Source organism: Dromiciops gliroides, chromosome 1 (assembly GCF_019393635.1).
Source record: "Dromiciops gliroides isolate mDroGli1 chromosome 1, mDroGli1.pri, whole genome shotgun sequence".
NCBI classification, from domain to species: domain Eukaryota; kingdom Metazoa; phylum Chordata; class Mammalia; order Microbiotheria; family Microbiotheriidae; genus Dromiciops; species Dromiciops gliroides.
Genome location: NC_057861.1, coordinates 687002333 through 687024711, shown reverse-complemented (window position 1 = coordinate 687024711; position 22379 = coordinate 687002333). Strand labels below are relative to the sequence as shown.

Here is a 22379-nt window from a genome sequence, read left to right as displayed (position 1 = left end):
CTAATTTTATGGGGTCACCTGCTAGAAGGAGAGAGAGAGAGGAGGGTGAGAGACACACAGGGAAAGACAGAGAGACAGACAGAAAGAGAGGGAGAGGGAGGGAGGGAGGGGGAGAGAGAGACAGACAGACAGACACTGACTTCACTCAGGACTGTCATTTTCTGAGGTTGAACCATTAATTCTAGACTTCCTAGCCATTCTATTGCCACTCCTACTGCAGCTATCACTGCTATTACTGCAGCATCAAATATATGGTTTCTGGGCAATTTTTATTATTTCTATTCCATCCCACCTGAATGCTACATTTATGAAATTCTGTATCTCTGCTTTATAAGGGGATAGCTAATGTTCTTCCATTTTGTTATGCCCCTACAGACTGGTGGTATGAACTATTCAAATATTGATTGGAATATATGATCTTCCTATTTCACTTTTAATTTAACTATTGTAAAACTTGTAGGAACACAGTTACATAATACATTTGGGACATTCATTCTGGACAGTTGAGAAAAAAATCAAACCCACTAGATTTTAGGCTTAATTATCTTTATTGACTGTGGCTCTTCTTAAATTGAATTAATAACTGTCCTCTTTATTTCGTCTGTGAAAATGAGGCAATGTGAGGCTTTTGTGCATTTTCCACATTTAGAATTAAAATGTACTCTCTGTGGCATCAATATAATTTCTATGGCAACTAACAAGAAAAACACAGTAATGAAGAGTTATAAGAATATTAGTTATGATAATGATAATTGGGACTAGCATATATTTTAGCTACTTTGAGAAATATTAGCTTAGCATAAATAAGAGATACTTTTGACCATACTATATTGTTTATCTTATAGAATTGATGCTTTCCAAAGCAAAGGCAAAAATAGATCTAATTAAAAGAGTTAAGGAAAGAAACTACATCTTGCTAAAAGGTACTATAGATAATGAAGTAATATCAATATTAATATTAATATCAACATGTATGTGCAAAGTGGTATAGCATCCAACTTCTTAGAGGAGAAGTTAAATGAGTTACAAGAGGAAATAGACAGCAAAACTATACTAGTGGGGAATCTGAATCTTCCCCTCTCAGAATTAGATAAATCTAGCCACAAAATAAATAAGAAAACAGTTAAAGAGGTGAATAGAATGTTAGAAAAGTTAGACATGATAGATGGCTGGAGAAAATTGAATGGGGATAGAAAGGAATATACCTTTTTCTCAGCAGAACATGGCATATTCAAAAATTGACCATGTATTAGAGCACAAAAACCTCATAGTCAAATGTAGAAAGGCAGAAATAGTAAATGCATCCTTCTCAGATCATGATGCAATAAAATGGTAGGCTGAAAATTAATTGGAAACTAAATGATTTCATTCTAAAGAACCAGTGGGTCAAACAAAGAATCATAGAAACAATCAATAACTTCATCCAAGAGAATGACAATAATGAGACAACATACCAAAATCTATGGGATGCAGCCAAAGCAGTGCTAAGGGGAAATTTTATATCTCTAACTGCTTACATCAATAAAAAAGAGAAAGGAAATCAATGAATTGGGCATGCAACTTTAAAAGCTAGAAAAAGAACAAATTAAAAATCCCCTATTAAATGCTAAATTATAAATCCTCAAAATTAAAGGAGAAATTAATAAAATTGAAAGTAAGAAAACTATAGAATTAATCAAAACTTAGAGCTGGTTTTATGAAAAAAAAACAATAAAATAGATAAACCATTGGTTAATTTGATTTAAAAAAAGAAAGAAGGAAACCAAATTACCAGTATCAAAAATGAAAGGGGTGATTTTACCACCAATGAAGTGGAAATTAAAACAATAATTAGGAACTATTTTGCCCAACTGTATGCCAATAAATTTGACAATCTGAATGAAATGGATAACTATTACAAAAATACAAACTGCTCAGGTTAACTGAAGAGGAAATAAAATCCTTAAAAAAACCCATATTAGAAAAATAAATTGAGCAAACCATTAATGAACTCCCTAAGAAAAAATCTCCAGGACCAGATGGATTTACAAATGAATTCTACCAAACATTTAAAGAACAATCAATTCCAATATTATACAAATTATTTGGAAAAATAGGTGAAGAAGGAGTTCTACAAAATTCCTTTTATGACACAAATATGGTGGTGATACCAAAACCAGGCAGAGCAAAAACAGAGAAAGAAAATTGTAAACCAATTTCCCTAACGAATATTGATGCAAAAATCTTAAATAAGATATTAGCAAGGAGATTACAGCAAGTGATCACCAGGATAATACACTATGACCAGGTGGGATTTATACTAGGAATGCAGGGCTGGTTCAACATTAGGAAAACTATTAACATAATCAACCACATCAATAAGACAACTCACCAAAATCATACGATTATCTCAATAGATGCAGAGAAAGCTTTTGACAATATACAGCACCCATTCCTAATAAAACACTAGAGAGCTTAGGAATAAGTGGAGCTTTCCTTATAATAATAAGCAGTATCTACCTAAAACCATCAGCAAGCATTCTATATAATGGAGATAAGTTAGAGGCCTTCCCCATAAGATCAGGGGTGAAACAGGGATGTCCATTATCACCTCTATTATTTAATATTGTACTAGAAATGTTAGCTTTAGTAATCAGAGAAGAAAAAGGAATTAATGGACTTCGAATAGGCAAGGAGGAAACAAAACTGTCACTCTTTGCAGATGATATGATGGTATACTTGGAGAATCCTAGATAATCAACTCAAAAATTACTTGAAACAATTAACAACTCTAGCAAAGTAGCAGGATATAAAATAAATCCACATAAATCATCAGAATTTCTATACATGACCAACAAAGTCCAGCAGCAAGAGATAGAAAGAGAAATTGCATTTAAAGTTACAGTAGACAACATAAAATACATGGGAATCTACTTGCCAAGACAAACCAAGGAACTCTATGAACATAATTACAAAACACTTTTCTCACAAATCAAATCAGATCTAAATAATTGGAAAAAAATATCAATTGCTCATGGATAGGCCGAGCTAATATAATAAAAATGACAATTCTACCTAAATTAATTTACCTATTCAGTGCCATACCAATCAGACTACCAAAAATTATTTTATAGAGATAGAAAAATAATAACAAAATTTATCTGGAAAAACAAAAGGTCAAGAATATCAAGGGAACTAATGAAAAAAAAAATTCACAGGAAGGTGGGTTGGCTGTACCAAATCTGAAGCTCTTCTATAAAGTGGCAGTCATCAAAACTATTTGGTACTTGCTAAGAAATAGAATGGAGGATCAATGGTATAGGCTAGGCACAGGAGACGCAGTAGTAAATGACTTTAGTAATATACTGTTTGATAAACCCAAAGACTCCAGCTTCTGGGATAGGAACTCAGTATTTGACAAAAACTGCTGGGAAAATTGGAAGATAGTATGGCAGAAATTGGGCATAGACCAACATCTTACACCTTATACTAAAATAAGGTCGGTCAAAATGGGTACATGATTTAGACATAAAAGGTGATACCATAGGTCAATTAGGAGAAGGAATAGTTTACCTTTCATATCTTTGGAAAGGGGAACAGTTTATGACCAAACAAGAGATAGAGAATATTATGAAATGCAAAATGGATGATTTTGATTACATTAAATTAAAAAGTTTTTTGTATAAACAGAAGCAATGCATCCAAAATTAGAAGGGAGACAGAAAGCTGGGAAATAATTTTTATAGCCAGTACCTCTGATAAAGGCCTCCTTTTTAAAATATATTGGGGACTAAATCAAATTTATAAGAATCCAAGTCATTCCTCAATTGAGAAATGGTCAAAGGATATGAACAGGCAGTTTTCTGATGAAGAAAGCAAAGCTATCTATTGCCATATGAAAATATGCTCTAAATCACTAGTGATTAGAGAAATGCAAATTAAAACAACTCTGAGGTACTACCTGACACCTATCAGATTGGCTAATATGACAAAAAAGGAAAATAATACATGTTGGAGAAGCTGTGGAAAAATTGAACACTAATGCATTGTTGGTGGAGCTGTGAACTGATCCAACCATTCTGGAGAGCAATTTGGAATTATGCCCAAAGGGCTATAAAGCTGTGCATACACTTTGACCCAGCAATACCACTATTGGGTCTTTCTCCCAAAGAGATAATAAAAAGGGAAAAGGACCCACATGTACAAAAATATTTATAGCTGCTCTTTTTGTGATGGCAAGGAATTGGAAATTGAGGGGCTGCCCATCAATTGGGGAATGGCTGAACAAGCTGTGCTATATGACTGTAATGGAATTCTATTGTGCTGTAAGAAATGATAAGCAGGCAGATTTCAGAGAAACCTGCAAGGACTTGCTTGAACTGATGATGAGTGAGATGAGCAGAACCAGGAGAACATTGTACACAGTATCATCACCATTATGTGTTGATCAAGTGTTATAGACTTGATTCTTCTCAGCAATATAATTGTCCAAGATAGTTCCAAAGGACTCATGATGGAAAATGCTCTCCAAATTCAGGAAAGAAAAAAAAAGAACTGTGGAATATGAATGCAGATTGAACCATACTATTTCTTGTTTTTGGTGCTGTTGTATTTCTTTTTTGAGGTTTTTCCTTTGTGCTCTGATTCTTCTCTTCTAATATGACTAATGCAGACATATGTTTAATGTTATTGTACATACATAACCTATATCAGATTACTTGCTGTCTTGGGGACGGGGGGCAGGGGGAAGGAGGGAAGGGAGAGAGAAAAATTTGAAATTATAAATCTTATAAAAACAAATGTTGAAACCTATCTCTACATGTAACTGGAAAATAATAAAATACTTTAATAATTAAAAAAAAGAATTGATGCTTTCATGGTTGCTACTTCCACTGATTTCAACTCACTTCAACAAACATTCATGAGACATTTTGCTAGATGCCAGAAATAAAACCCCAAAAATGCAAAATGATGTCTTTCTAGGCCTCCATTTCTTTTGGGATAAAATGAGGAAATATAACCTGTTGACTCTAAAGGTCTCTTCCTTCTCCAACTCTAATTCCAGTCACACCAGTAAGTAAATACCAGATACTTTAAAGAGAAATAGCACTAACATGGAAGAGTTTATGGATAGTCAGGAAAGGCTTCAGGAAACTGGAAGAGTAATTAGGAGTCTATTACCATAATGCAGGTTAAAGTTTACGAGAGCCTGAACTAGGGTACTGACCTTGGGAGTAGAGAGAAGGGGAACAATAAGAAAGGTATTAGGGAGGCAAAATTTGATTACAAATATTTGTTATCTAAGTATTATCTAGTTAACAAGTCAACCAGCATTTTTTTAAATTAATTTTTTTTTTTTTTGCAGGGCAATGAGGGTTAAGTGACTTGTCCAGGCTCATGTAGCTAGTAAGTTTTGAGTGTCTGAGGTCAGATTTGAACTGAATCCAGGGCTGGTGGTTTATTCACTGTACCACCTAGCTGCCCCCTCAACCGGCATTTATTAAGAATATAGGGGTTGCCTATTTTTTCACAGTATAAGGCAGAAAGACATGGGGTGGGGGGTGACCCAGGGCTAAGGATCGAGAGAACATGAATGATGCTGAGAGAAATTAATATTATGATATCATATTAATAACTATTAATTTGTGACCCACCCTTTTCTTCCTATTTCTTTTAAGACCCAACTCCTGAAAAAGTCAGCCAGGCTCAGAAGGACATGGCTGACTGATGAGATTATTCTAGCCCTCAAGGCACATGCTCCTTAGTTAACTGGGCAGGACTCTACCCAACTGGGAGACCTAATTTCTGTTTAGAGTATAAACAGAATCCAGTCTGGGCCAGCCTTTGCCTGAGGGAAGAACCCCCCCCCCCCCCCCCCCCCCCCCCCCCCCCCCCCCCCCGTCCTTGATACCCTCCATTAGAGGATATGGTAACTCTGCTCATAAAGGAGAAAACTAGCTAGAGAAGTCCAGATGGAAATGGCTTCCCCTGCCCAGATGCCTTGAGACTGCTGAGATTCATGATCAAGCCACATTCTTAACAGGAGCTGAAGACTTTTATCGCATCTCCTAATTAAAAGCCTACCAATCAGGGTTGATTTTCACTTGTCAGGAGGGTTCCCTTTCAGAAGGGATTTAAGACATTTCCGGTGTCTGGTTATTGAGAGAAGCCACTGACAATCAAGTTATTGATTAATAAATAACCTAATTAATAAATAGATCTTTTTTTTTTTATTTTGTGGGTCAATAAGGGTTAAGTGACTTGCCCAGGGTCACATAGTGTCAAGTCTCTGAGGCCAGATTTGAACTCAGGTCCTCCTGAATCCAGGGTTGGTACTTTATCCACTGTGCCACCTAGCTGCCCCCAAATAGATTCTTAATTACCCAGAAACTCTGTTCAGGTTTTCATTCATCACAGTGTTAGGAAAAGAGGGAAAGAAACCGAAGGAATTAAAATATGTAAATAAGTAAAATAATTTAAGGAAGTAAAATAAGTATCAAATAAAGAGGGTATCAGAAATGTGAAAGTAAGCAAGTGAGGCCAGAGCAGGGATTGAATGGAGTATCTTGAAGTTTTGATGAAGACAAAGAATAGGTTTAGGAGTGAGGCAGAATGAAAGGAGACTATGATTAGATAATGGTGAATTTCAGAAGAGCTGAAAGCTCACACAGAGCTCAAGATAATGGAAGTGGCAGAGTTATGGATGATGGGCACATCTAAGCCATTACCACCCCATGGATGACTGAAGATAATAGGTCACATCATGGGAACTAAAATTGATGAACTGGCAGGGTATTCAAGAAGACATCAACATGTATGCAAAAGGCCTCAAGTATGAGTGCAACTGTAGGGGTAGTATAAAGTGATCCTATGCACCAGCTGCAATATGCCTTGAGAAAGGGGAAAGTGATGTCTGAATGAAAGTCTGATGAAAGTCTGAAAGGTTACCACAACATCAATATGGACATGATTCTATAGAATAATGTAGTGACCTGCCATGGACAATAAGTCTACTCAGGGCAGAGGGTAGCTCTGGAAGTAGCAGTGAGGATCAAGGATGTCAGCTGTTAGTATGAGTTCACTTGGGATGGTGACCAGAGATGCTGTATCTCCAGGAGCACAAGATGAAGCATGTGACATGAAGAGATTTCAAATGAAAGATAGTTTGTTAATAACAGGGGAAAGTTTCTATTGTCCACAGTAGAAGAGAAGAATGGTAATTGTAGAGACTGTAGAGTATAAGGGTTGATCTGGATAGCTGGGGGATAGTGGTGAGAGAGTTGGAAGGGAGAAAAGACTTTTCACTTCAGTAGAGGCAAACTCTCAATCATAGAAGTTAGGAGGGTAGGGGGTAGGAAATTGGTAGCAATAGGATAAGGAAGAAGGAGTTGATCATGGATCACACTCCACAGGTCCTGTAATTACTGAACATGATAGCAATGCAGGGCCATGATCCATAGCTCTTTTACTCTAAAGATTGGTGATCTGGGGTTGGGGGTGTCATAAAGCTTGGGTATGAAATCTAGGCCAATAAATACCTGGTGATGGTATCTCTAGGGCAGAACCAAACCCACATATAGCACTAGCCCCATAGCTTCCTTCCAAGGTGGCAGGGAATGAGACATACCCAGAAGATACCCCTCAGGTAGACCATGGTTAGGAGGTTAGGAGGCTCTGGGTATAATTCCCAAGCTAAGTAGAATTTCTTTTATCTCTAGCTCTAGGACACTGCACAGCTCTGATGATTCTGAATCCTCAGTGGCTTATGCCTACTCATGCCTTTTTCCTCCAGTTTCAGGGCCTTTAATGCAGATTGTCATCCTTTCACAGCTTAGTAAATATATGGGTACATCCTGCGATGAGTCTTTCCAAATTTAGCTAGACCGGTCTTCAGACAACAGACAGGTAGCTTGTTATAGCTCATGAAACCTTTACATTTTGATAGGACTTATCAGAGCTTATGTTTCCTATGGTATAGACTTTGATCCAGGGTCATGGCCGGGGTTGCCTCTATGCTATAAAGGCATGCTGGACTAGTTTTTAGGGGAAAATATTATTTATAATAGTAATTTAATCGCACATACCTTTTTTCCTAAACATGGACATCTTTAAATTCCTCCATGTAAGGTAAATCCTAAAGAACCATGCTACTTGCCCATATGTAAACATTCCTTTTTTTGTTTTTTTGCGGGGCAATGGGGGTTAAGTGACTTGCCCAGGGTCACACAGCTAGTAAGTGTCAAGTGTCTGAGGCCGGATTTGAACTCAGGTACTCCTGAATCCAGGGCTGGTGCTTTATCTACTGCGCCACCTAGCCACCCCTTCATATGTATACATTCTTGAGGAGAGTAGCTTTCAAGTTGCTGCATTTGGGTTCTTCCTGTTAACCAAGTTCTAAATACTATTCAGTATCACTGTTCAACACATTGGCATAGACAAGATCCATAGTGCAAAAGAGCCCCTTTCTCTTCCCTCCCTCAACTTATCCTTTCTCTAAACTTCTATATTTCTTTTGAGATTGCCATTGTCCCACTACTCTTCAACCTCTAAGTCATCTGAAACTTTTCAAATACATTTGTAAACTTTGAAAACCTTAAAGTACTATATAAGTTTCTAAACATATAAATGTTAGCTTTTATTTTATCTTTCTAAGAGGTAGTCTTGCCTAGGGGATAGAGTTAGCTGCAGAGCCAAGAAAATCTGGGTTCAAGTCTCACTTTGGAAACATACTCGCTTTGTGACTCTGGACAAATTGTTTAAATTAATCTCTCAGTGATCTAAGTAATTTTGTAAGACTATCAATTGCAGAGAAGGTATCAACCTCTACGTTTGAAGGAGTTTCCCCACTTAGTAGGTGCCCATATCAATGAAGAGTCCTTTTCCCTCTCCTTGTCACACCCTAGATCCTATCAGCAACCAAGTCCCACCAATTAGACTGTGAGCTCTGTGAGAGAGCTCTGATTTGCTGTTCTTTACTGTTCCTAGAACACAGTAGGTGTTTAATAAATGCTTGTTGACCTGACTTGCCTACTCTCCTTACCCAACACCTCTCATTTTGGTTTCCTTTTATTCACTCATTACAGTGTCCACATTAGTTCAGTCTCTCATCACTTCTTACCTGGATTATTGCAATATTTTCTTTTTTTCTTTTTTTCTTTTGCGGGGCAATGGGGGTTAAGTGACCTACCCAGGGTCACACAGCTAGTGCAATATTTTCTTAATTGGTCTTCTTGCTTCCAGTCTCTTCCCTCTCTAATATATTCTTTCACACTGTCAATCACCCTCCTCTTAATACTTTCTTCTAAGTTTTCATTATACTGTTCTTTTCTGGCTCTCCTATCTTTCTGACCACTCCTTATCAGTCTCCTCTGCTGGCTCTTCATCTGGATGACTCTTGCTAACCATGGACAGGGCTTTGTCCTGGGCTGCCTTCTTTTTTCCTCTATATACTATTTTTTTTTTTTTTAGTGAGGCAATTGGGGTTAAGTGACTTGCCCAGGGTCACACAGCCAGTAAGTGTCAAGGGTCCGAGGCCGGATTTGAACTCAGGTCCTCCTTAATCCAGGACTGGTGCTCTATCCACTGTGCCACCTAGCCGCCCCCTCTATATACTATTTCACTTGTCTATCTCATCATCTCCTGTGGAATCAATTATAATTTCTACACTGATGATTATCAAACCTACTTACCTAGCCCTCCACTCTCTGCTGATCTTTGGTCTCAAATTTCCAACTACCTATTAGACATCTCAAACTGGATTCCCACAGACATCTTAAACTTAACATATCCAAATACTGAACTTATTTTTCCATCCAAATTCTCCCCTCTTCTTAACTTCCCAGTTAAGATGTCTTCTTGGACTCATTCTTTCTCATTTCCCATATACAATCTGTTAGCCTGTTGATTTTACCTTTGTAACATTTCTCACATAGATTCTCTTCTCTCCTCTCACACTACCACTACCCTGGTTCTGGGCCTTATCATCTCATGCCCAGACTATTGCCTCAGCTTGCTGGTTATTTTCCCTGCCAAAAGTCTCTAGCTACTGAAAGTTCATCCTCCACTCAACTATCAGATTGATCCCCCTAGAGTACAAGTCAGATTATTTAAAAATATTAGGTGGCACAGTGGATAGAGTGCCTGAAGTCAAATCCGGCCTCAGACACTAAGCTGTTTGACCCTTGACAAGTCATGTAACCTCATTTGCCTCAGTTTCCTCATCTAGAAAATGAGTTGGAGAAGGAAATGGCCAACCGCTCCAGTATCTCTGCCAAGAAAACCCCAAAAAGGGTTCACGACGATTCAGACATGACTGAAATGACTAAACAACAAAAACCCATTCATCTGGAAAGGGTCCAAAGAAATCAGTAACACAGAAAAGAACCCCTCCTCTAGTAGAACCTAAGTTCCTTTATGGCAGAGATAGATCTTTATACAAAGTCACTGGGTTTTGTGCTAAAACAGGACTTCTTAAACGTTTTCCACTTGCTATCCCTTTTCAGCTATGGAATTTTTATGTGACCCCAGGTATGTAGGTATATAAAATAGGTATGCATGTTGCCAAATCTTTCACAAACCCCACATTCAGTTATGCAAATTCATGTGGCATCATGACCCACGGTTTAAAAAAAAAAAGTTTTTCAGAATGTTAATATGGACCATCTGAATGACTGAGCAGGCTGCTCTAAAACCTGATATCCTAATGTGTAATCCATTGACTACCGCAGCTTCTTAGACTCAGTAACTTCTCAGAAGACTTCTACCTTTACTTAAGATGTTTTCTTCCTTCTAGAACTTCCAAACTTCACTGATCTCTAATTTCCAGCAAAGCCACCATACTTTCTAACATTGTTCTCTGAACCTGACTGGGTTCAGAGATGTTCTGTACCTATTTGCCGACTACTCTTTTCCCTTCTCTTCTCACTGCCACAGTATTTTTGGGGGGGGGGGCAGGGCAATTGGGGTTAAGTGACTTGCCCAGGGTCACACAGCTAGTAAGCATCAAGCGTCTGAGGCCGGATTTGAACTCAGGTCCTCTTGAATCCAGGGCCAGTGCTTTATCCACTGTGACACCTAGCTGTCCTGCCACAGTATTTTAATGTCCATTTCAGGCAGTCTCTTTCTTATCCTTTCTGCCATATGCTCTAGACTATAAGGTTGTACTTTTTAGGTCTTATTCACAAGGGAATGAATAGCATAAAGAAATATCAAAAATAAGGTTGAAGATAATTGATTGTGTGCATAAAATAAAAATATTTCTTATAGAGGGAGTGATATCTTAAATTATTGAATTGTTTTCGAGTTAAAGTTATCTGGGCCTAGGTTGGCCCCATGATTGTTATCTTTGGGTCTATGTAATAGTATATATGGCCGATCTATTTCTCTTTTGCCTAAGAGTGACATATTTTACACTAGAATGCCTCCTATAAGATTTGGGGTTCATTCTTATGGGAGTTCTGGATCAAGTTAATTAGTAACTTTTGGACGATTAGTAAGTCTTCTTGTTGGTCCCAGATTTTTGTTAATATACACAGATTCCTACTTAGTTGCTGCCTACATATCTCCAATGGGTATGGGAAAATAACTCATAAAATATATTGTTACATTTGTATGTAATCACCCCCACTCTTTTTTTTTTTTTTTTGGTGAGGCAATTGGGGTTAAGTGACTTGCCCAAGGTCACACAGTTAGTAAGTGTTAAGTGTTTGAGGCCAGATTTGAACTGAGGTCTTCCTGAATCCATGGCTGGTACTCTATCCACTCCACCATCTACCTGCCCCAATCACCTCCACTTTTGAAAATAAAAGACAACATCTAGTTGATTTATCAAATTCACAAAGGAAACTTCCTTTGACAGGACCATATAATTAATGTGTGGTAGATATCTTTTAAAACTTTTGATGATACAGAGAAACTTGAATTTCTTAAAACAGTTTTATACTGAATCCTGAAAGAGTAACCCCCTACATTAAAAAAAAAAGTCTTTAAAGTTTATGATGCAAGGTATGGATTAATCAGTGCAATCAAACAAAAGACAAAGTGACCCCAAGTTTATGTCATAAATAATAAAAATGGGCTAATAGAAATCTTGAAAATATTTATTCTGAAACAGTTCTGCTTAAAACTCGAATACCAGCAAGTGTTTAAATATTATGACTTAAAAAGTGAGAAGTGTTTACATTTTCTGGAAAAATTAAATACATGGAAGAAGGTGAACTGTAAGAATTAGAACATCTTCCAGCTAACATCATGTTGTCGGTCTAAATTATATACATTAAATGTTGAAGACAGGATTTGGTATTTGAATTGTACATTGATGACTTTAGATTATTGGTATCCACATCATTTTTTAGCTATACAATTGTGTTTTTCTTCTTTGAACTTACCAACAGGAACAAATTGAACAGTAGACTTTTTACAGTTCACAAAACTGGCTATCTGTGAAACATTTTGAGGACATTTCCATTTTGTTAAGTTTTTTAATTTTATTGAAACCTCGGATGAACAAGTCTCAGTATTATAGTTTGTGCAGCCAGATATACTTTGGGCTTGGCATTAAAAAGCTATGAGTTTGGATCTCATGTCTATGTTTTTGTGCAGAAGGTTAACAGCAGGTGGTATTTTTGATTCAAAAAGGACTATCAAATTGACACAGTGGTGAAATTTGGAAAACCATAAATTTTTAATACAGGTCAAAACAGTCAATGCGAAACACTGTGTTTTGAAACTTTTCAATTCCTTAAGCTGTTTACAGAATCACTGATTCTGTGATTTGGTAGACCCTGCAACATCATCTAGCTCTCTTTAGGTACCCAAACAGGAACCTCTCCTTCCTCATCCCTGAATCCACATCCAGTCCTCAGAGAGGATCCACTTGAAGACCTCTATTAATAGAGAATTCACTACCTCATGAGGCGGCGGCCCATTTTAGTTTTGAGCAGTGCTAATTAGATTTCTTTCAATCATATTGAAATCTACCTTTTTCCAACTTCCACTCACTACATCTACTTTTGTACTCTGGGACCAAACAGAAAATTGTAATCTTCTTTGCACGTGAAACCCTTCCTGTGCTTGAACACAACTATTGTTTTCCCTTCAAGTCTTCTGTTTTCCAGGCTTAACATGCCCAGGTCCTTCAATCCTCATAAGCCAGGCCATCCAGTTCTTCAAGCCATTCTGGTGACCCTCCTCGTGATCCGATCCAGTTTACAGATATCCTTCCTAAAATGTGGTGCCTAGAATTAAACACAGTAAACCAGATTTGGTCTGAACAGGCTAGAGTTATAGTATGCTTATTCCTGTCCTTGTTTTGTGAATTCTCCTTTAATCAATGCAGCCTAACTTGCATGGTTAGCTTTTCTGATACTATATCAACTACTAATTCATACTGAACTTTCAGATCATTAAGATCCCTGAATCTTTCCCACAAAACTCTTGTACAAAGAGATATGTTTCCTCTACTCAAGCTTGTGGAATTGTTTTTTTGGAACCCAAATATAGGACTTTATATCTCTTAATTTCATGTTCTTAGGTTAGTTCATTAGATATTTATTAATATGTTTAGGGTAAAACATGTAGAAGAAAATAAAATTTGTGGCAATAGTAAAACAAAAGTAATTTTGTCAGAATATCTAGGGTATGAATTATATTTGTTCAAATTTGGCCAGGATTCTTTTGGGGTGGGGTGGGGGACAGAATGGCAAAGGGGAAGAAGATACAGTGAACATTGTGCTATTATCACTGGGAAATCCCAGATATATTTATCACTACAGCATTTTGTTTAACATTAAAAGCTTATATAAAGTAAAACAAAACTAGACTAAACCCCAAACTCTTCATCTGCATGTTCAGGAAATTATTAGCATTTGCACCATCTTAGTTTATATACCAATAAGCTATACATTTAAAGTATAGGTTCTCAGGGAATTTTTATCTCTGATTCTGTATGTTTGAAATGCAAGTAAAAATAAAAGACCACTGTAAATACTTTAATGATGTAATTTGCATTGTTCCTCTCATAGATATTTCCTAGGCAGCTTCATTATAGATGAAGTGGTGATCAGGGAATAGACCAAGTGGTTTTCATTAATTTCACTTGAAATTAATGGATATATTTATAAATGAAGACATTCAGTAATTTCACACAAACATATACATATGTAAGCATATATTCATATGCATATAAATTCTGTGCAATCCTGGGCAAGTCAAGCCTGAAGTGCTCTAGGCAAGTCTCTAAGCCTCTATGTTGTAGAGGTGATGACAAATTGCACCTAAAGTCCCTCTCCCTCTCCCAGTATACATAGATGAGAGGCCATCTGGCAGAATGCATAGAAAGCAGACTTTGAAGTTAGGAAAACCTATTTTCAAGTCCTTCCTCTGACACATCATACCTATATTACTAGGAACAAGTCACTTAACCTCTCAGTATTCTCATGTAATTCACCAAGGTGTTAAATTACAGGTGATTTGCTAATATGCATTGTTGGTAGTAGCTTTCATATTGGCAAAAAACTCTCCTCAACGTGCCCAAGAATAATAGATTCTCTCTCTCTCTGGTATGTCTATATGTGTGTGTATATGCATGTTTATATGTGGATGTGAATATATAATTAACTAAATATAATATAATTATTATATGCCGAATTATATATTATATAATTATTTAATATGTAGTTAATTATATAATGTACATACATAGCATTATATATTATATATATGTAGTTTTTATACCAGGACTTATCTCCCTCCCTTTCCCCACTTGATTGGATTGTCTATTTAGACTTCCAATGGAAAATACCTCTCCTCCTCTCTTTCTATATGTGCATATGTAATAATAATATCTAGCTTGTATAAGTATGGAAAGAGAGAGATAAAAAGTCTGTTCTTGGGTGGGGGGGAGATAGACAGAAAGACAGAGAGACAGAGACAGCAAGAGAGACACACACACACATAGAGACAGGGTGGGGGGTTGGGGGAGGGGTTCCTGTGTGTGGAGGACTTCCGCCATAGAAAATTGTCCATCAGTGTAGTGGATATGTGTATATGTATGTGTAGCTTGTTAGCTATCACCTATTTTTCTACCTATCTATCCATCCATCATCTATCTACACATGTGCTTCTTAATTTGTAATCTATAGAAATGCGGTTGTCTTTGTCCTTTTTAGGAAGCACAAAGGTATTGGAGATTAGTGCCTATTGAGAAAAGGGTAAAATGTAAGAAGATCAGATCTTTAGTTGCAAAGCCTTCTCATTCTCCTTTCAGCTCTGTTACTAACACAGGACCTCAGAAAAGCCGTTTTCTTTCTGTGATCCTGTTTCTTCAGAGGTAAAAAAGAATGATTTATGTAGTTCATTCTAGCTCTGATATTTTATAACTCCATGATGTTAGCAAAAGGAACACATATCATTTATTAAAGGTATATAGGTTGCATTTGACAAATCACTCAGACACTTCCCCTGCTAACACGTACATCATTACATTTTACCCAAACTGAGCTAAGGCCAGATTAATTTTATCCATGCCCTTATTTAAATCAATCATGGCAATAAATGAAACTGGAATTTGAGGTCAGTTCTCATTAGATTTGTACTATGTCTGCATGATGCTAAAACAATTGGTTAAAAAGTGAAAACATTCTTTAATAGCTGTTTGATCTACACATCAACCCTTAGATTTGATGGAATTTTTTTAGTGAACTTACCAGTTGTTCTTAATGTTGCATGAAAAATGACCGTGACTTGTAGAGATTAGGGATTCTCAGGTGGTTCAGAACTCAGTATGAAATCTTGGCTTAAGGAACTCCTTGGAATACTTGAAAATGCCAGGAGAATGTGGTTCATCTATAGAGTATAAAATCTATACAGCATGCTCATAATGTGCAGTCTTAAGCCTTTTTTAAGCATTATATAAAAGGGCACAGTGCCTTGGACATTGTAAGTATTTAATAAACAGTTTTCAAATTGTTGATGATAAAATGGCAAACTATCACTCTTCCCAGGATCTCTCAGAAATGAAGGTATAAACTCTGATGAGAATTTTAAAAGTTTAATACTGAAAGCTTCTGTGCTCATAAGTCAAATTTCAAAAACTGCAAATTTTCATCCAACTAAGGCATTCTTGTTGGATATGGATCAAAAAGGCAATTAGTCATTCAAAGAAATTGTTTAAAGTCTTCAGGTGTTTTCATTTGGATCAAAATGAAAGAAATGCATTGAATATAACTTCAGATATTATTGAAAAGGCACTTATCTATAGGGCCATTTGGAATCGAAGATTTTAAAATTCAAAACTAGAGGTTTCCAAGTTTGAGGTTTTTTTTTTAAAAATCTGAGCAACTCCTCAAGAAATCAGAATCTTTTTTTTTCTTCTGATGTCTCGAAATCCTACAATTCAGCAGTGATTGAGAGCTTGCCTAAGTCAGTGTGTGCAGGCAGGTAGCTTCGAATCCAAGTAAGAACCAATCTAACCTTCTAGTTTCTGAATGTGTTTGATGAAGATAATGCATTTGGAGAAAATAATAGATATTGTTGAATAAAAGCAAATATAGCTTTTTTAAAAAAAAGAAAATTACTGAGTAATATGTGTATATGCTGCCTATGTTTGCATGTGTATTTATTTTATATAGAAATATTCAAATCAATATCAAGACTTAACCATCAAAAAATAACAGAAGCTTCAGCTGTACAAATGCAAACAATACTATTTTACATTAAGGCAAGTAATCTCAGACTTTAATCCAAGCCCTAGCTTCAGTTCTGGTTTACACAGAGCTCCTGGGCAACTAGGAAAGAGAGTTCTTCTACTTAGGAACATTCAAGGGGAAAAGAGGGAGAAGAAAATCTTCACTTAAACTCTAGAGGGGAAAGGCAAAGTTCTTCTATGGTTCAAGCATTTCTATTCAACTTCATCTCCTGGAATTAATCCCCAAAAGAGTCAGGGGGTGAGCATCAGTTTGGTTTTACATTTTAAGACTTGACCATGAATCAACTTTAATCCCACTTGAAACTTCAGCAGAAGAGTTTCTATTCTGGCAAATACATGTTCTTTAAACATTAATGTGGTGCCATAAAAACTTGCTCCAATCTGATTCTGTCTGTCGTAGGGCCATGATCTCCATTGCATCCATATTCAGATCTTATAGAATCACTGAGTTGGAAAAGGCCTTAGAGGTCATCTATTCCTAGTCCTCAGTATGGTAGGCATGAGTCTACATACGTATGGAATCCTTTCCTAAAATATATGTTGGTCACTTTCCATGTATTTCAGGGGAATGTAAACTCCTCAGAGACAGGAGTCATTTGTTTTTGTTTTTTCTTTGTATCCTGCACTTAACCATAGTGCCTTTAACACAGGAGGCACTTAATAAATGTTTCTTGCTTTGGAATGAACTGGCATATTTGGCTCTATACTTCTTAGGGAGCATTATGAAAGTGAGTTAGAACTGGTACTTGTATTCAGCTGTTAAATTGTAGGGCGTACTCATTTTATATCTATTTTTATTGAATTTAGCATAATTGGGCTAAGGAAACAGAAGGGCTTTGTAGTGCTTGTTGATGGACAAGATTAATATATATATGTGTATATATATATATGTATGTATACATGTTATAAGGTATATTATATCACTTTGTAAGTACTTTTAGAAGATATGCTCCAGGGGCAGCTAGATGGTGCAGTGGATAAAGCACTGGCCCTGGATTCAGGAGGACCTGAGTTTAAATCCGGCCTCAGACACTTGACACTAGCTGTGTGACCTTGGGCAAGTCACTTAACCCTCATTGCCCATCAAAACCAAAACAAAACAAAACAACAAAGAAGATATGCTCCAATTCTCCTTATTTTTAATATCTGCAACAAAATGTTAGGCCATTTTTTGCTTTCAACTAAACTGTAAACCATGTGAGGAAAAGCTATTGTTTTTCTTTGATTCAATAAAATTATCTCATTTTTATATTTATATGTGTGGCTTAATTTAAGTTTTAAAAGAACATAAGGTCCTTGAAGACAAGGATAGTTTATTTTTTATAGTTATTAAGCACAGGGCTTCGCATATAGGAGGTGCTTAATAAATGCTTGCGGCATTAAGACTGTTGATTTCCCCCTTGTGGTTCTACATGTCTTAGCATTATAAAACAGTAATAAAAGGATTCCAGCCCCCCCCATCTTGGTTGATGCTTTTAATAGAAAATCTGATTATGCTTGAAAATAAAATGTATTCAAAGATTAAGATTAAAGTCCCTTCTAGAGCATTGAGACTGAAGCTTTATCAGATATCCTGAACTTGAATAGTGTTTTGTAATTTCTGTACCTCAATTTCCCAAAAGATAAAGAAAATGTTAAAAAGCAACAAAATATTTTAAGAAGAAAATGATTCATGTATATGATTGAAAATTGCTCTTTAGAAGATAAACATTAGAGCTAAGAATGTTAAAACAAAGAATGTGATTGCTTATATTAGAACAGGTTTGCAACTAATTAAAAATCCTGGTAACTTGTCATTTTCTGAGTCCCAAATCACCACATGTGTTAGAGTATCATCAGTAACAAAGGTGTCCATTTGGTCAAATCAGAACAGAAATATGTATGCAGATGCACAGTAGTGACAGTTGACAATACTGCTTTTTTAATCTGTCTGTATCTATAGAAAACATTTAATATAAGCTCTCTAATGGGATTATAGAAATACGTTAATATTTAATAGTGTACTTCAGTGTACTCACTGTGAAAATAGCACATTTATTTAGACAGGAATTTTATGTCAAAAGTTTTTTTTTCTTTTTAAATATCTTCATATCTTTGATCTGCAGTAATTATGTTACTATGAAAACCAAAATACCAACGTTTTTCCATTATTTCTCATCAAAAATCTTCTCATTTTTATTCATATTTCCCAGGGTCATCTGAAGTGAAATTTTTTGTAAAAAAAAAAAGAAAAGCCAAAACATTAGAGTACTTGGATTTGTAGATTTTCTACATTTGCTTGCATTCATGTCTAGTGCACATTGCTTGCCGTTCAATTCTCCAAGTGCCTTCTTCATAAGTACAGTGACATATAGTGCACTCATCTGTCTTCACTTCTCTTCCAGCAGGGATGACAGTAGTTTCTGCAAAACAGTTCGGGCCTGAAATAAAGCAAAGCAATTATAAGTTATAGACATGTAGCATATGGATTTATATGTAATATCTACTATCCCTTCTGGAAGACTCAGCAGAGAACATAAAGGAAGAACTGCTTCACTGTAGGCAACAGGAATCCCTACATCACAGAAACATGGAGAAAGTTGTGGGTTTTTTTTAAACAATAGTTCCAGAGCTACAGAAAGTTATAATTGTAATGGGCCTTAACAGTTATCTAGTGAAAACCCTTCATTTTTTCAGAAGAGGAAAATGAGCGTCAGAGAATTGAAATGACTTGTCTCAAACAAGTGGCCAAAGTGGGACTTTAACCCATTAAAAGGTCATTCTGAAACAATCAAGTATTGGCTCAAAATTGAAGAGGGAGATACAGAGTGGTTGCTGGTCTGCATGAGAAGATAATTTCCTTACAAGAGGCAAAACTGACCTTGACGTATGTTAGCTACAATAATAAATTATTATTGCTAATAATAATTAATACAATATAATTAATTATAATCATTAAAGTGTATTAATTAGCATGGATTAATCATGCTAATCAGCATATGATTAAAGGCTAATCTGAATGAAGTGGAGGGTATTTATGGGGGGGTCATGAAGAAATTAAGTTGGGTAGGAAAAAATGTGATTGCATGATGTATAGGCTAAGAGATCAGTAGAAGGATGCAAACACTGAATAACATGGGATGGCTAGGAAATGAAGAAAAAGGAAAGTCCAACATGAATCGGCATAGAAAGGGCAGTATCTTTGCTTCAGTCAGGTAGGTCTTATCATTGGCCTCGGTACATGTCATGGGTCATTCTGCCTTTGAGTCCTGACTCCTTTTGTTTTGTGCCATCAGGAGGTAAAGCTAAGTAAATCCACCACTTTTCAGACAGAATTTTAAAGAAGGAAAATCTGGTATGTCTGCCACCAAGATGATACCACTCTCCTAAATCTGATTTCTTCAATAAGACTCTAAATGAATATATATTACGTATTCTTACAATGAGAGAGGTAGATGGAGGCATATCATTTCATTTATAACCAAAGCACTGATACCTTACCCAGTGATTTCCCTATTGGCAATTGTAATAACAAATTCATTTTTATTATGCCCCCTCCCCGACTGTGTCTCCATGTTGATCTACTAAATAATTTGTTAGATTGTAGTTTTCTGTGTCAAAGAATTTGAATGTACAGAGAAAACTAGAGTAAATATATTTGTCTTTAATTGTGAAGTTTGATAGTGTAAACCCAAATATACTAGCCATAGATCAAATTGAATAATATATATGAAAAAGCCTTGTTGACTTTAATATATTAAGGAAACATAAAGTAGTAGTATATAACATCATGGCTTTGAGGATCAAAGAGTCCATTTTGGCAGTCCCTAATGGTAGATCATCTTTAGGTGTCTGTCTGTATGAAACATTTACTGCCTGATGACCAAAAGTAGCTTGGAGAAGGGAATTCTTAGATAATAGGCTTGTTATCTTCCAGGATTGGTTTTCAAGTACAAGTTGGTTGACCAGTTGTGGAGGATAGTATAGCCGGGTTTTCCACCCATGAGCTGACTGTCCAGAAAGTAGGGGAAATTGATAATCTTTTATGGCAATGTAATTCATTGATTCTATAATTTTGTCCTCAGTAGTCTCAAATATTCAGCATCACGCTGAATCAAAAAATGAACAAAAGGAGTATTAACAAGAAGAGCCAGACAACAACTACTCTAGTAATGAAAATAATACTTATTACAGAAAAGCTTTGCTCTGATGCTTCACTATGGTACAGAGAAGACCTTGACTTTGATACTATGCCAGTGGAGTACTGACAAATCTTATCAAGTTGCAAAGGTTTCAGGTATGGACCTAGCAAAGGACAAGTGTCCAAAGGCTAGCTGAGACAAGTTCAGAGAGGTTCATCATAAAGTTGGCCAACGGGTGATGGACTTTCTCGGTCAGAGCACTTTTTGACTAAGAGGACTTAGGAGGGCTTGAAGGCTGTACTGGCTCGGATTCAGCATGGTACAGTGAAAAGAATATTGGATTTGAAATCAAGGCAGATCTGAGTTTAGCTGTGTGATCCTGGGCAAGTTCCAACTTCTCTGGCCCTGATGTCCTCAACCTAAAAATGGGAATATTTACACTACTTCCCAGCATAGAGAGCCTTGTGTTTTGTTAAATTGAAAGCTCTCTCACTATAAAAGGTGCAAGAGTAATGTCCACAATTATGAAATTGCATATCTTTTTTGGAAGTTTTGAAATAACATTGGAACAACCTTACAGACTTTGTAGGTATGGAGAATTTTGGGCAAATAAAACTATGAGGCAAGTAGTCTGTAAAGGCTAAAATTCTAGCTAGTCTGTCTAAAATACCTAATGAGTGGTTGCCAATAAATTATAAGCTTTAGCAAGAGTTAGACTTTTAAGCATTTATTAAGGAGAATAAGAATTTGGTAAAGAGAGAAAGGCCTACATTCATTTATCTATTAAAGGGAGAGCGCATTTCTAGCTCCCTTCTCCACTGGAGTCCTCAGGAAAGAGAGCGAGTCAGAGTGCCAGGCTCCCCCTTCTTCCTCCCACAAGCAAACGTCACTTCCTGACGCCAAAGAAAAGACGCATGGTCTTGCCCTCAGAGAACCTCACCTCATGGCGGAGCTTTTCTACAGTAAGTCTCTAGCAGGTGGCGTCATTCCAATCGTTACAAGTCCAAATATTTTATAGAGGAGTAAACTATTTGTAATTACATGGTGTACAGTAGGGGTCCTTGCCATGGACACCTTTGGCAGTTTGGTGAGACCTATGGACCACTTCTCAGACATGCTTATAAATGCATATATATCATCTTAATATACATAATATATTATAACATTTATAATGCATATAATCATGATTATAAGTACACATAATAAAATGCATAGGAGAGAATTCCCAGTATGAGAACCTCCTTCATTGATGCATACCAGCAACTTTATAATTTTTATGGCCTTGAAGAGCGGTCAGGGGCACTGGTAGGTATACTCACACAACACAGTGAGAGGGGGCAGTTCTTTTTTGAAACAGAAAAAAACACACAAAACCCAAAAGAAAACAAAAAACAGTATCAAACAAAACTATCAACTCCAATGACTTGTTTAAAGCCACCTGGTCAGGATATATCAGAAGCAGAACTGAAACACAGGTTATCCTGACTCCATGATGCCACTGTGTTTTTAAAAATTAATTGCTATAGCTACATGTACAAGTTTGGGGTAAGCATATTATTAATACTATACCAGTA

At 36.4% G+C, this 22379-nt stretch overlaps 1 protein-coding gene across 4 annotated transcripts in view; it reads right to left on the bottom strand.

Annotated features, from left to right (window-relative positions):
• Nucleotides 1-12061: 12061 nt before the first annotated feature.
• Nucleotides 12062-22379, bottom strand: part of VWC2 (von Willebrand factor C domain containing 2) — a 185635-nt gene continuing 175317 nt past the window's right edge. For all 4 annotated transcript variants that reach the window (XM_043979551.1, XM_043979550.1, XM_043979549.1 and 1 more), the window contains 2 exons: nt 15684-19104; nt 12062-13214 (listed from right to left, as the gene is read on the bottom strand). In XM_043979551.1, coding sequence (XP_043835486.1) covers nt 18953-19104 — 152 coding nt within the window. In that variant the 3' untranslated portion in view covers nt 12062-13214; nt 15684-18952. The remainder of the gene's footprint in view (nt 13215-15683; nt 19105-22379) is intronic.